This window comes from Abramis brama, assembly GCF_963993115.1.
Source record: "Abramis brama genome assembly, chromosome: 20".
In the NCBI taxonomy this organism is placed as follows: Eukaryota; Metazoa; Chordata; class Actinopteri; order Cypriniformes; family Leuciscidae; genus Abramis; species Abramis brama.
Genome location: NC_139982.1, coordinates 22,627,613 through 22,643,740, shown reverse-complemented (window position 1 = coordinate 22,643,740; position 16,128 = coordinate 22,627,613). Strand labels below are relative to the sequence as shown.

Sequence of the window (16,128 nt, the reverse complement as noted above, 5' to 3'; positions counted from 1 at the left end):
CTCATTCCGTCCCGAATCCCTCTTATTTATTTACTGTACAGGATTATAGAGGCAATCGTAGTGATCAGAGAAGGGCTCATTCAGCCCATCAGGCAATTGTTTAAGCATGTATGGGTTAGAAAAACTGGTATTTTTAACATGAAATGTTGCGCATTGCACCTTTAACATTTTAAATGGAAAGGCCTATAAATAATCCAACTATTAAGGACTAACTTGACAAGAGTTTTACCACATTTGAAACTTGGTGTCAACAAAAAGCGCAGCAGGCCCAACGTGTGCATCAAATATTTGCGTCTTTTTAATATCATATTTTGGTTTAAAATTCCCTCATGCTTCTATATCTGCACTGTGCATGTTTTTAGCTCATCCTATTTCCCATAGACCTGTAATTTGAATGTACTTAAAATGCAGCCGCCACAAAGCAGATCGGCACTGTGGTTCACTGAGGCTTCAGATCCACTAGAGACGAAGCAGCATGGGAAGACAACAAGAGCCATAAGCTCCAAATTATTGTAATTATCATATGCTTCGGGAATTTCCTGTACCAGATAATGGGGTATTCGAATGTCATATGTAAAGCGTTATAAATGTGGAATTGTTTCATATAGTCTCTGATGGGCCCAAGACAGACAAACTCTGTGCTCCAGAACTCTGAGCTGCAGTTGAATTCACACATGTCCTTGTGTGCTAACTATAGGAGTGGTGGTCATCGAAGGATTACAGAGCTGAGACTTCAAACGCTCTTTAAAAGGAAGAAAACTAACATGACTGCTACCATTAAAGGGCAGATGCTGAAGCTACTGTACAACTTTCCAAAACCAAACTCTAAAAAATGTTTAACTAATATATATTTATACATATTTATATATATATACATATACAGTATATATATATATACTATATATATATATATATATATATATATATATATATATACACTATATACTGTTGATTATTGCTTACAGGGACTTGCTAATGCCAATACATACGCCAATACGCTGCAGTGAGTATTTAAGACATACTGCTGCTGCACAAATATCATATATCAATTACCCATAGCAGATGTATACAGGTGGAGCTGGGGAAGGTGGAGGGTTATGAACTCTGAAAGCGTGCTGCAAACTGCTATACTGAATGGTAACCAGCCATCTGAATGGTGAGCAGCAAGCTCATTGGCTGCAGATGCGACATGAACCAATCAGCTTGCGTTAAGGACACATCAGCCTGCGCCATCTAGTGTTTCATGACAGAGCTAGGCATGTGTGTATATATACACACACATTACTCTTGCTAGGGTATTGTTGGGAGAGAGATGATGATGATGATGATGATGATGGCATGGCTAGATTGTTAAAGGGATAGTTTGCCCAGAAAAGAACATTCTGTCATAATTTTCTCACCCTCATGTTGTTGCAAACCCGTAAGACTTTCATTCATATTCTGAACACAAATGAAGATATTTTTAATGAAATCTGAGCGATTTCAGTCCCTCCATTGACAGCTACGCAACTACCACTTTGACGCTTACAAAAAGTTCATAAAGAGATCGTAAAAAAACGAATCCATATGAATTAAGCGGTTTAGTCCAAATTTTCTAAAGAGACACGATCACTTTATATGATGAACAGATTGAATTTAGGGTTTTCACATGAGAAGTCTTGTGCACAAACCGATAAGCTAATAAGCTACTCTTAGCAAAGATCAATGCTAAAATAAATGTAGAAATCTTGTTGTGTAGGGTCATTTTCTTAGCGTATGAGAAACTAAATGGTTCTATACTGTCCGTTTGAAGATGTATATGGATCTTTGTACAGCAAAGGCTATGAACTATGCAAACATTCAAGATGCCTAGATTGGCCGATGAGGAATGAAGCGAAGGCAGTGTTTTACATTACAGGAGTCCTTGGAGGTAACTAAATATGTCTGCATTTATGCAGGAAGCATGAAAAGAAAACAGCAGCAATGCTCACATACAATCCACAATTTTCAAAATGTCAACCCACACATGAAAATACTTTTCAACACACATGACGTCAGATTATAAACGCTGACTTTTTGGCCTATAAGCAGCACCAGTCCCCCCTCCACAGCTCTGACAAGCACCCTGAAGTAGGTGAAGATCAAACACCCCAGCCTGGGGTAAATTATATCAGATTCCACTTTGTTACGAAGGCCTGCGTTCGCTTTCCGACATTTACAGTCGGGCCGAACCTCGCGGAGGCCCCTCGGATCTTTTTCTCTCTAAATCCCGACAGCCGCTTACGCTTGAGTCAGGAGGGGGGGAAAGGAAGAAAGAAAACGCAGACCATCTGACTTCCATTGCTCAGCTCGGCGTGTGTGTTCCGTTCAGCCACTGGTATTTGGATGAGGCGTACAGCGCAGTTACCAGAGCCCTGCTCCGAAACGTGCATGATGTCATTGAGGTTCAATCATTACAGGCTGCAGATGAGGCTGTTCTGGATGGGCCGGGTCAGTTCCCACGCTTGTTTGGCAGAGATCAGCTCCTGCAGCCATAATGTGAAGAAGCTTCTGGACAAGATTAAAAATGGAAGCGAAAGACAAAAAAAAAAAAACAGAGAGTGAGGATCTCCCTCGTAAGACTTCCTTTTTTGTGTGCTCACTCGTTCTGAATGGCTCTTATGTTGCATTCCATATCAGTGAGTCTGCCCAAGAGGCCCCACTTGCGGGAGTCTCTTGTTCGATAAAGTCAAAGAAGTACAATAAAATACAGTACAGTAAAATGCTCTAATGCCAGAAAACAAGGTCTCTGCTAATTCTTCATTTTAAAGTATTAATGTTGAAGGCATGCGTCTTCGTGTGTGGTGATGCTACATGAAGAAACCTCAATATCAAACCAGCAATTCCTGTAGTTCCTATATATAAAGCATCGCCCTAACAACATCAAAATCTTTCCTTGCATCCAAATACGTTTATTTACATAGTATATAGTATGGGAAAAGCAATTTGTCAAATAATCAGTCGGAATATGAAGTATTCATAAAGCAGTAGCCAAAAAAGGCAGGGAACAGCTACATTTCCAATGCCAACATGGTGGATTTATAATACTGTAGGCTGCTTAAAGATTTTGAATTCAGAATTGAACATGCCTTTTTTAATGTATTCATTTAGCAGATGTTTTAATCCAAAAAGTCATAAAATGGTAATTTTAACTAGAAAAGCAAAGTTTGTAAAAAATAAATAAAAAAATAAATAGTTATACAGTTTAAAAAGCCTAGAAGGTAGAATGACAGAACGATAGAATATGATAGATAGAACGATAGATGGAACAATGGATAGAAGGAACGATGGATAGATGGAACGGTGTATAGATAGATAGATAGATAGATAGATAGATAGATAGATAGATAGATAGATAGATAGATAGATAGATAGATAGAACGACAGACAGACATCTACACTGACAGGCACATCAGTTTCCGGGCATCAGGGTCACCAAGCTGGCATCTCAGCTCTGGCACAAGCAGATACCCATGAGGGTGAAGCACTAGCACTGGTAGCGTAGGGGGTGGCAGACAGACAGGGGCCTACCAAACAGCTTGCGACCATAACTCACAGTGGCTGGAGAACAATGAATATAATTATTGAAAAGAACACAGTCCAATTCTGAGAGTCCCTCCCCATCAAGTCTGTTTACTCGCGAGGGGGTTCGTGGCAGGGCACTGACCTCCCTAACGCCAGCGGTCCTTTAGAAGCGGCCGGTTGTCATGGTTTTCCTCCATCATGGATGACAAGTGTCCAGCTGGAAGGGCTTTCTGGGCCATTGATTACACGACTGTATTCTGCAGATCTGCCCAAGCAAGTCAGAACAGCGGGACGAGGGGTGCGCGACGTGAAAATAAACCCTAGAGTGTGACGGATAGGTTTTCTGAAGGTTACAATACTGAGGTAATATGGAAAGATTCTCCAGGGCTTGAACAATAATAAGTGGTGAATCACTGCTTTCATGGACCATTAGGAAGAAATTCCTTTTTTACTGCTTTTTTGGCTGCTGAGAACCCCAGACAACTGTTTGGGAGGGTTTTAGCAGGCCGCCTTTCAGCAGGTAGGCGGGGCTAGCGGCGCATTACCTGTGTAGCCAAAACTCTTGAGGCTTCTTGCAGGTGCCGTGACGCTCCTGAGGGAAAGAAACTGCTATGGATTCCAGCTGAAGAAACAGCTCCAGTTCAGTGCTATATCTCGCATGGTAGTCATATTCAAAGGGCAAAGGGGGGACCGTTTCCGCTGTGCTGATACCCAGTACAGTACTCTTATTCTGCAGATGAAAAGACCTTGAAGTGTGTTGAAGAGTCTCGCTACTAACAACAAATAATAGGCAGCTTATGTGAGAGTGGCTGTGTCAAGTGCCACACAGAGTCGAGTCGGCAACCGAGGGGCGCCTGCTGCACTTTTTCACCAGTTTTTGAATCGGGTTTATTCGAGAGACTCGCTTGCTGTGTGTGCAGCAGGGTATGGTGTGGGTGTACAGAAGCACAGAGCTCCTCTGTATTGTGTTGCGCAGAAGAAGGTGGAGCGGGAGGAGGCGGGGTGCGTGGTTCGGGCTTGATGTAGGGGGTGTGAGCGGTGCCAGAGAGCTCAGAAACTGCAGGGAACTCCCTCCAGATCCCAGCTGCCCAGGTCTGGCTGCAAGCTGCAAGCAAGTGCCAGGCTTCTTTCGGCCTTCCTGGAGGAGTTCCAGTCTGCATGGGAGGAGGAGAAGGAGGAGACCGAGAAAATGCCAAAAATAATGTCTGGGCCTATATAAAGTTAATCCCATGGGTCAGACAATGCTGAGTCATAAAGAAAGGAAACACTCAGGGAAGTTTTTATAGAGGACCTGATTTCATTTGCCTTCAAGAGAAACAAAGATCATATTACAATGCATAATCTGCTATACCTGCTATTTTTCCAAATTAAGTCAGAATGGAAGGAAACTCCTACAGGTCTAGAGCATCAGCACTACATGTTCTCAAAATTAACTAGTCGGTGGGCTTCCTGAAGGTTTTCATGGGGGGGGGGGGGGGGGGGGGGGGGGTTACGTCAAACACTATTCGTCAAAGAATCCCGAAAAAAAAGCATCATGGTTTTCACAAATAAGCAGCACAACTGTTTTCAACATTGATAATATTAAGGAATGTTTCACGAGAACCAAATCAGCCTATTAGAATGATTTCAGAAGGATCATGTGAGACATAATGATTTAGAACTAATCGACTACTGATGACTCATCCCTATACAGGTCCATATTATAATGGTACGACTGAATCAGACGATTCTGGCTTTTCTACAACAGAGTAAAGTTTATCTAGAACAATTTAATGCATTATTTGTCTAACAATCATGGGATTGAGTTTATTTTGCAGATAATTATGGCTTTTGTTGAGCTGATGGTCAGGATAAGCACGTGTTACGAGCCATTAACTTGTGCGCTTGTTCTGGCAGCGGCTGTACTTGTTTGGTGAAGCATACGTCAAAAACGGTGATAGTGCACACTAAACTATAACACAAGGGGATTCCACACATTGGGGGAAGGTACACAGAATGTTTTACAAATATTAAATATAAATAAATTGTAACACTTTACAATAAAGATAAAGGAATAGGTCACACAAAAATGAAAATTCTGTCAACTTTTACTCACCTTAAATGTCGTTGCAAACCTGTATAAACTTTCATTGTTCTGTGGAGCACAAAGAAAGACATCTTTCATTTTTTTGTCCATACAATGAAAAGTCAGTGGGGTCCAATTCTGATTAATGGACAAAAACATACTTATTTTATATTCCACAGAGAAAAATAACATCATACAGTTTTGGAATAACATGAGGGTGAGTAAATGACTGTTATTTTTAGTTGAACTATCTCTTTAAAATTGTTAACATTAACTATTAATTATTATTTTTTACAGTATTAATTAATCTAGGTTAATTGATAAAAATGCTATTGTTCACTGTTCATTCATATTTGTTCATAGTAAAATAACTCATGTTGTTTTTGCCAACTTGAAATGTTAAAAATATATATGTAGGAATTACAATGATTACGATAAAAATGCTGTTATAAAATTGCTCATTGTTAGTGCACCAATAACTGATGCTCATTGAAATTTGTGTTATGCAAATAGTTTTTGCAATAATAACATATATATTTCTTGACTTCCTTTATGTCGGGTACAGTACATTGATCGTTCACGTGAGTGATAACGGTGCATCATTTTAACAAGAAAAAAATCCCGTCTCGCACGAGAACTCCTATCTCACACGTGATCTTACGTTATCTCCTGTATCAATTCTCACGTGTTTTGTTATTAAACCTTCTTATTGAAACGTGTAATGTGTGACCCCCTTTTGTTGATCCGTCAATACTAATGTGCAACTAAATGCTGTGTGAAAAGTGAGAGGAACAGCAATCCGATGACTTTGACAATCGTGCAGTGTGTACCATTAGTGAATTGAGTGCAAAAACAATGCAAAAAACATCAAACGCACTATTAGCAGAAGCAATTCATTCTAAGTGACTCTCCTCAGAAACTAATCCAAACCAGAATCCAGAATCAAAGTATTTATTTCCCTTTCCTGAAGAGTTGCTATTTCTGAGGGACGAGTTTCTTTCTTGGGCTTGTGGCAAAGATATTGTTATTAACATACCACCCTTTCCTTTTGTGTCTGAAATATATCTGATAAGAATAGCCCAGGCTGATGCCGCTGGAATCCCCCCATGACTCCGGAACGACCTGGGCGGTGATCGTGCCACTTGGCAGAATGTATCACTTTCCCAGAGCTCCACAGAGGATGCCTTTCCTTTGGAAACCAGGTAATTCTCGCCTGGAATGAAACAATTGACCCGTGTGTCATCCAGGCGTGACCACACTTTAGCATTGTTCCTGAAATAAGATATATTTGTCCCTTTAGAATGCGCACGATCAGACTCGATCCTATTCGGCCTCGTGCGCTCTTGTTATTCTACATGCCACACACTTCCCCTCTATTGATGAACATGTTTCCACAATGTCTTCCTGACTCGTCTGTTCAGGGACATCTAATGTACACCGTCAAACACCTGGATTACATTAATCATGTTCCAAATAGACCAAATGACGGATAGAAATGCTGATGTAGCTCACTTAATAACAAACACTGCTAAATATCTGTGGGAATGACTTTTTCATTTGTCTCAATCCCTGACCCAATTGAGTATATCCAAATGTGATTTTTTTTTTTTAACCCAGGCTCACTCAAAAAATGTGCCAGTGGCATCATTCCTGCAAAATGTTTCACTTTCAAAGTGCACTAAAAGCATGTTCAGTTTGATCAGAAACAGATGTATGTGAATCTGGCCGTTTTATTACATTGTTTGTTGTACGTATCACTGCAGTTGAGTAGCGCTAAAAGATTTAAGCTCTAACACATTCTAAACCAAACCGATAGTGTTAACATTAGCAAACGTGAGATAAAAACGCATTTGCTGATGCAACCAAGCCATTTTAGCTTGCTTTTAGGAATCTTTGAGCTCTTTTATCATGACCTGCATTTCATGGGACTCATATCCAAGCGTTCCGCTGTACTAGGTGAACTTCAGAGCAAGTTTACTACATCAGAAAAGTCGTACATATGGAGATGGTTATGTGATGCAAATGTAATAAATGGTAAAAGTGTTTGAAGGTCATATTATCATATTCTTGCACGGTTCCTTGCACAATACTAAGTATTTATTTCATCGATAATCTGCCCCTGTAATCATAATTTGCGTGAAAAGAAATAAAAGTTATTAGTGTTTTACATGCCACAAAATTTTCCAATGAGCCTATGTTGAATTTTTTTTTTCTCTCTACATATGACGCAGATCTGTATTTTGGATGAAAAACATTTTCATTTGCAGCATGGCCTATGGGCAGACTTTGGTCCAAGTGAAATGGTATGTTAAACTCTTTGCTAGTTCACACAGTTAAACAGAAGGTTACGATTTGACTCGCGATCAGAGGAGAGACTGAATACTTGTGCACTTATATATCAAGGTTCTGGTCACACATCCTACACCAAGACCATTTTTCCTGTGCTGCAGTTCCTGGTGATGGTGGTGATAAATGTTCCGACACACAGGAGCATGGAAAAACTCATTTCCTCCTTGGCTCAAAAGCGCCAAGCCCCCAGAGACCCATCAAGGCGGACCAGTGTGAACACAGGGGCACGAGAGGGAGAAAGAAAAGATAACCTAATCTTTTTGCTCTTCCAGATGAAGCCATCGTGAAACCATTCAATCATGTGCAAAGTAACACCACCATATTGAAGACATCAAAAACTTCTACAAGACACTATAAACTCTAAAATTACCGCCTTCGGCGAACTGGAGCATATTCCCAAGCTTTGTAGTCCTTGCTAGCAATTAGCAGAGCTGTGCTGTTAATGGCCTCTGAGGTGTACCCTCCCTTCAGACCCTGCTTTGTTTTCCCATTCACCACATTGTTCAAGAACGTTAACTCGCTACACCGGCCCCTTTGAGCAGGACTCACCAGAGAGAGCCCACTCCAATGCTGGCACTGATGCAGGAACGCTGACAAATAGCATTTACCTCAAGCTCTCCTGCTAACATGCTGAGAGCTGCTGTTTGTCTAGATAACATGACAGAGGAGGAAGGAGAAACGGTAAGCATGCGAGCCAACTGGACATGAAGAAATATTCTAGTATTACTTTGTTAAAGTATTTCGCATATGGTGGTCGAGAAGAGGACTTCTCTGCGTCTTATATAATATGTAATAGTTTTACAGTTTATCTGACGTGAAGAATGTTTAATTCGCCTGACTTACACATCTGTCACGTGCGTATTCTGATAATAAAAAGTTGTTTTTGTCATATTTAATTTAATTTAATACGATAAAATAAAAAATAGTGCCATTATGATGTAACTAAAACTGAAATATGAACTGAAAATCAATGAAATAAAATAATAAAATAAGGTATTATGGTATTCAAATATATATTATGTTGGGTAAATAAATGTAAATAAAACTGATGTGCAAGAAAACTGATATAAAACCCCCAAAATTGATTTTAAAATAATAAAAAAACGAATAAAATGTGGTATTATAATTATCCATTATCCATAAACCATTATAGTAAAGAATACATTGGTACTACCATGGTAAATGTAAAAATGAAACATTGTGGTATCATGATGGAAATAAATATGTGCAAAAAACTGATAGAAATAAAAAATTATATTTAATAAAAAATAAAACACATTTATATTATGATAGAAATAAAACATAAGTGCAACAAAAATAAATAAATAAAATTCAATTCAATTTAGTATTACTGTGGTACCATAAAAAATAAGGCAATACCATGATTAGTGGTAATTTCCCTCTTTATTTAAAGGTTAATCTAAGGTTAATCTAAAACATCACACGAACAGCTTGAACATGATCAAGGAATCTGAAAACCCAGAGAACTCCATTCACATTATTGGATAAACATTATGCTTCCAGAGGCGGTGAGTCACAGAAGCGTTCCCTTATGATGTGGTCTCCTTTCCTGTCCGCTCGTATCCCAGTGCCGACTGCTGTGCCGTCCCTAGTGGTGTTTCTCGTAGGAGCTCAGCGTGCCGCACGTTTGTGACTCATCACAAATTGTTGGTGTGGCGGGGCACAACAGAGCCCTGCGGGGTGTCATAAGTGGCCCGTGCGTATAACAAGCTTCAGATAATGATAGAGTTCACTGCAGTCTGTAGCACACATGGCCTCTTAACCTCTCCCGGTTATTTTGGATAAAGATCATGTTTAGCATTTTCTTCCTAAACCACAAGCTCAATGGAGCTTTTAATACGTGATATGATAGGATGTTGACGAGTTGTTAGTAACTCACGAGGAAGTGATTGTGAGGTTTCGTTTGAAGTAAACACAGTACTTCACTTTAAATATTCTTAAAACTGATCCCTGGTTGTGAAAACTCAGTGACAGCATCTACAAACCAACAAGAGGGGGGGAACAACATCCACTGCGTTCCTCACAGGACTTCCCAGAGAGATTTCAGGGGGATACGGTTACAGAGTGGTGTGTAAACAGAGGAATGTTGCTCAGAAACAGCTGGAAAAGAGCATGAGAATAATGAAGGATCAGGGTCCAGTGCACTGCGTAGGATGAGGACGCAACAAGTGCGCCATTAGAAGCCTTCCAAAAATAAGCTGAGCTCTTTGACACCCCTTATAAGCTCGAGTCGAGATGAGCCAAAGTCTAGCGAGCCTTTCCAATAAGTGTTCTTTTCTTAATAATATCATGTGGCATTTGTAAATACACATTAATAAAATAAACCCTTTTTTGAGCCAAAGAAGATTATTAGTATTTTTGATTCTTAAAGGAACACTCCACCGTTTTTTGAAATAGGGCTTATTCACTTTCTTTCCTACATTTAGATAGGTGGGCAAATGCATTTTTGTCTCAGTGCATGCATTGTTTCAGTTTGACAGGGTCGGCGCTAGCTTAGCTTAGCACAATGAATGGAATCCTTTGTTGCCAGCTAGCATGTCCTGAGTAAAAGTGATATAAAATTTTTTAAAAACCCACCTAATTACTTCTTGTGGCCTGCGTATTCACAACAAGTACAAATAGTGATGCAGATTAACACTAGGCGATTTCCTAGGCAGATATTGACTTATATATTAAGGACTATATTAGGGGGAAGCACAGGCGAAGCACTGCTACTTGAGTGTGATATCTCTGCGTCCAAGCAGCAGTGCTTCGCCTGTGCTTCCCCCTAATATAGTCCCAAGTCAATATCTGCCTAGGAAATCGCCTAGTGTTAATCTGCATCGCTATTTGTACTTGTTGTGAATACGCAGGCCACAAGAAGTAATTAGGTGGGTTTTTAAATTTTTTTATATCACTTTTACTCAGGCCATGCTAGCTGGCAACAAAGGATTCCATTCATTGTGCTAAGCTAAGCTAGTGCCGACCCTGTCAAACTAAAACAATGCATGCACTGAGACAAAAATGCATTTGCCGACCTATCTAAATGTGGGAAAGAAGGTGAATAAGCCCTATTTCAAAAAACGGTGGAGTGTTCCTTTAAGTTTCCAGATTGGAGCAAGTAAAGTGTTGGTGTAAAATGCTGAGGCAGGAATCACTCATTCACATGTCTACATTTGAGTCGCACCTCATTCAGATCATGCAAATTCAATGGAAAATTCTATTATTGAAACTCCCTTGTGATGCTTATCACAAGTTATCATCGAAATATCAAAAGCTGCTATTTTTCAGATAAATATGCATGGTGATAACTGACTACAATTTATTTAAAAAAAAATGTAAAAAAAATATTTTACAAATTTATATGACAGTTCAGGATGATCTCAGGTCTACACAAATGAAAAACTAGTTTTAAAACTAGACTGGGCCGCCATTCAGAGCATGATGTCCTTTGTTCTGAATAAAATAAAATAAAATAAAATAAAATAAAATAAAATAAAATAAAATAAAATAAAATAAAATAAAATAAAATAAAATAAAATAAAATAAAATAAAATAAAATAAAATAAAATAAAATAAAATAAAATAAAATAAAATAAAATAAAATAAAATAAAATAAAATAAAATAAAATAAAATAAAATAAAATAAAATAAAATAAAATAAAATAAAATAAAATAAAATAAAATAAAATAAAATAAAATAAAATAAAATAAAATAAAATAAAATAAAATAAAATAAAATAAAATAAAATAAAATAAAATAAAATAAAATAAAATAAAATAAAATAAAATAAAATAAAATAAAATAAAATAAAATAAAATAAAAAATAAAATAAAATAAAATAAAATAAAATAAAATAAAATAAAATAAAATTAAAAAAGAATAATAATAAAAAATAAAAATAAAAATCACTAAAAAAATCTCTATTTTTTTTTATCAACATCAAGATTTTAGGCTTAAATGTAGATGAATGTTTTAGGGAAAGTTTGTGGGCACAACACTGTTTTCAACTAAAAACAGGAAACTTTTTATGTGTTTTGGCCGTTCATTTACACGACAACTGCATTTTGTGGACCTGAAAACTCAAACTTTTGAAAACTGGTTTTAAAGTGCAAGTTTTTAAAACCGATACCATCATCATCTCCGTGTAAACTACAAAAACATGAATTCGTGAAAAAGGTGAGGTAATGCGCATGCCTATTACGCGTTCACTCTATAGACGCTACAAGTTCAGTTCTGTTTTGACTGACTGACACTTTAGTAGGTGATGATAAATGTCGTCGTACCAAGTGAGCTTCTTGTAATACTGTCTCTCCCCAGAGACACGTCTGTCTGAAGTCATGGGGTTCAGCGGCACCAGACATCCTCCAGTCCAGAATGGGACCCTCAAACGGAGACCATGCCTAATCTGAAGCTGCCATTCTCCCTGCGCCGCAGACTTTTACAGTAAGCTGTTTGCCTCTGAGCTCTCTGCTATTCCACTCCATGACTGATGCACTTAAAACAAGAACAAAGCTAAATTTCTGTCCCGCTCTCCCTTGCTCTCTTTGCTACCTTCCATCTTTCCCCCCCCTCTTTGAAATTGCTGAATTCCCTGAATATTCATAACTGTGTTTTTTTTTCTGATAAGCATGCAAAATGGATATCAGAGCGCCTTGGCTGCCTGACAACACCAGGCTCTCTGACAAAGAGAGACTGGAGAGGAAAATGAATGAAAAAGAGAAAAGGACAGCGAGAGTCAAGACGATGCCCCAGCCAGTTCAAAGGGTGCATTCCTAGCATTTGACAGAGGGTAAATGATGCATTTCAAACTCAAATCTATTTCCTCTGTTTTAACCAAGTCCACTGTGAATAATACCGACTCGCTAGAGATGTTTCTGGTCCCAAGACACTAAGACGTAAAAACAAGTTGAAAACATGCAAGTAAAATCTTCCAAGCTAGTTTTGAAATCAAAATGATTTTGCAAACAATTTATGCTGTTCAAACAATGAACAATGATCCTTTAACACAGCATTAAACATTCACAATACTCTACATTCTACTTCTGTAGGATAACCCAATAACTCAATGGAGTGAGACCTTACAGACTTCCAGGCCATATTGGAGCCTGTACCTGCTGGAAACCAAGCGGGTGACTGGGACATGGACGATGAAAATCATCTCAGTTTACACCAATGGTATAACACTTCTTTTTCAAATTTGCTACTGTTGCTATAAGTATTATTATGTAGGTAAACTGGTGTTTAATTACTGTGCTTAATTACTATTGGAAAAGCTGCATTACCTAAAACAGTAGTCCGAAACGAAGCACATTTGGAAACCGAAGTTTTTATTAATCAAGTATTTATTTAAGAGCATTTAAAGCTACATGAATAGACAGGAAGAACAGGTGAAATATTGTTATTCATTGATATATCTTTAGAAACAGTTATTCAAAAATCTTTAGAAGCAGATGTGTTGCCTTAAAAAAAACAATCCTGTTGTATTTCCTGTGCTTAAACCTATTTTTTTACAGTCTATGGCTTAAACGCATGCATGCAGGTGTTTATACTTGCACACACAAATACACATATTTGAGTTAAAAAAAAAAAATAAGTAAGCAAAACAGATATAGTTGCCAAATAGCGTTTAATAAATATTTTTGTATTATTATTATTATTATTATTATTATTATTAATAATAAAAGTCTAAATAAAAAACAACAACATAATAATAAAATAATATTAAATTAATAATAATTATTAATATTATTATAAAAATAATAAATAAAGTTTAATGTTGGTTACAGATATTAATAATAATAATAATCTTTATTTAACATTTTAAAAAGTGACAAAACTTCTTTTTGCAACTTATTTCAATATTGTGATAATACAATATATCGTGATAAAAGCTTAAGCAATTATCACAACATGAAAATGTTATACCGTGACATGCTTAGACCCTGACAAACAGACTGTACTTGTGTCAAAACTGCTATAGCATCTGATGTATTTACAGGTTCCAAAATGTTTTGCCACACCTGACGGGAGAATACAGAATTTTAAATAAATATTTCTAACAAACCATGAAACTTTTAGTAATAATTAATATTAATTGCTGAAGCAGCTTTTATCTAGGTATATTGTATTATCACAATATTATATAAGTTATATTAAAAAAACCAAAGTGTCGTCACTATAACAGGTTTAATCACATTTTTTCTTATAATAAAAGGAACTCTGAACATAAATACAATAAAGCAATAAACAAAAATGTATAAAGTAAACAAATGTTAAAAACAGATTGAAGTGCAAAAGCATTATCAAGATCAATGGGTAACCCTTTACAATAAGGTCCCATTTGCTTATGTTAGTTAAAGCATTTAATTAATATTAACAATGAGCAAAATCTACAATTGTTACAGAAGTTATTATTCTTTGGTAACATTAGTGTAAAAAAAATATGATCATTGTTTTTTCATGTTAGCACAGGTCCTTTAAAGGGGTGGTATAATGCCCTTTTCACAAGATGTAAAATAAGTATCTGATGTCCCCAGAGTGTGTATGTGAAGTTTTAGCTCAAAATACCCCACAGATATTTTTATATAGCATGTTAAAGTTGTCACTTTTTGAGGGTGAGCAAAAACGCACAGTTTTTGTGTCTGTCCCTTTAAATGCAAATGAGCTGCTGCTCCCAGCACAGAGGGTGGAGCTTCAAGAGCTTGAGTCCTTTTACCTCACACAGACGCACACCGAAAATGTAAAAAACTTTTAGCCTTTTATGTTCAAACCGGAGTCAGACAATGATGGAGAGACTCAAGAAGAAGTGACAACATGTAGATAACAATCTATAAATCACGTTCCCGGGGGCGTGGTTTATGTAAATTTTAGGGTTTGTGATGTCACTAACCCGGGAGGAATGTTGTGAAGTCCCTATCAGTCGTTTGTTGTAGTCCCTAAAAAGCAATTTCTTTAAAAGAAAATATTTCCCTTTGCTTTGAACTTTGAGCATTGTAACTTTACAATTTACCTTTAACGTGATATATCGTATTACGTTATACCGGCACATGTCTAGTCAAAACTGAAAGCACAACAAAACAGACACCTTGAGTCCTGCACAAAGCCAATGCGCCCACTAACTATCCCAGAATTCCTTTTCCACTCCTCAAAGCTAAGGAAATAATAGAAAGTTGCAGAAAGCAGGAACCTGCTCTAAATCTATCTGGGCCACATTTATCTGTCTTTTGTTGCCAGTGCTGAGACTGCTGAATGGTGTTGGGTCACAAGGGTAAGACGTCTATTCCTGCTCAGGCTCAGGGGGGTAAAAAAAGCGCGGCGGGCTCACCGGACTGATATTTTTGGAGGAGCGAGGACCCCCCTCCACCCCCCTTTTCCCTTTTCCTCTTTTCTAAAACCCAAATAAAGTATGTGATGGATGAGCGAACAGAGGCGACACCTCCCCCATCAATCAGACTGAGGTGAACCCCCTCAAGCCCTCTGGAGGACCGATCCGTGCGCCCCCACCCACATCACACACATCCAGCGCTCCGGCGTATCCCGAAACAAAATTATGTACAATTGCCATAACCCAGACAGGAAGGGGAGCGGGTGAAATCAGGCAGGAAGAAAGAAAGAAAACGAGAAAGGAGGAGACGCGGGGCAAGAAAAAACACGGCAGCAAATGGTCCTGGTTAGCAGCGGCAGAACAGAGGGGTCTTCTGAGTCCCTGGGCTGTGGGGGGACCGAACACCCCTTTATGTACGGGGGTGTGTGTCCACACTGGTGCATGTGCACACACACCAACTACAAGGAGGCAAATTCCTACAGGGTGGCGTCATCAGGAGAAAAGCAACTGGTGCAGGAACAACATACCTCGCACCAAGGAACCAAGACACTCGGACATGAAAAAACAGCACAGAATTCGCACACACACTTATTTTGAAGGGAAAAATGTAATCATTTCAGGCCTGCATGGCGCATGGGGTTTTCCCCGAACTGGCTAATACAATAACGACAAGGTTCTTGCCTGCCACATTGTTCGTTTTTTTACACAAGTGTCCGTGAGCAAACCTCTAACTACCAGCATGTGCAAAGATGAAACAGCATTAGTTCCACAACAACAATAACCACGAAACATGACAGCGAAGAACAACAAACAAACCCCCAGCAGATCCAAAAGCCTGGTCTT

At 38.1% G+C, this 16,128-nt stretch overlaps 1 protein-coding gene and 1 long non-coding RNA gene across 4 annotated transcripts in view; one reads left to right on the top strand and one right to left on the bottom strand.

Annotated features, from left to right (window-relative positions):
• LOC311070503 (uncharacterized protein) overlaps positions 1-16,128 on the bottom strand; it is a 113,200-nt gene that overhangs the window by 47,969 nt on the left and 49,103 nt on the right. The window contains exons 2-3 of one of the 3 annotated variants that reach the window (XM_084094382.1): positions 5,639-5,677; positions 4,216-4,697 (exon numbers count right to left, since the gene is read on the bottom strand). The exons of 1 other annotated variant lie outside the window; for it this stretch is intronic. In XM_084094382.1, the coding sequence (XP_083950508.1) occupies positions 4,358-4,697; positions 5,639-5,677 (379 nt within the window). In that variant the 3' untranslated portion in view covers positions 4,216-4,357. Of the gene's footprint in view, positions 1-4,215; positions 4,698-5,638; positions 5,678-16,128 lie in introns of those variants that run through there. One more of the 3 variants, XR_014603678.1, reaches the window with a different exon arrangement.
• On the top strand, positions 12,231-13,098 carry LOC311071154. The gene is made up of 3 exons (XR_014603775.1): positions 12,231-12,404; positions 12,589-12,750; positions 13,010-13,098. It is a non-coding gene; the product is annotated as an uncharacterized lncRNA (long non-coding RNA).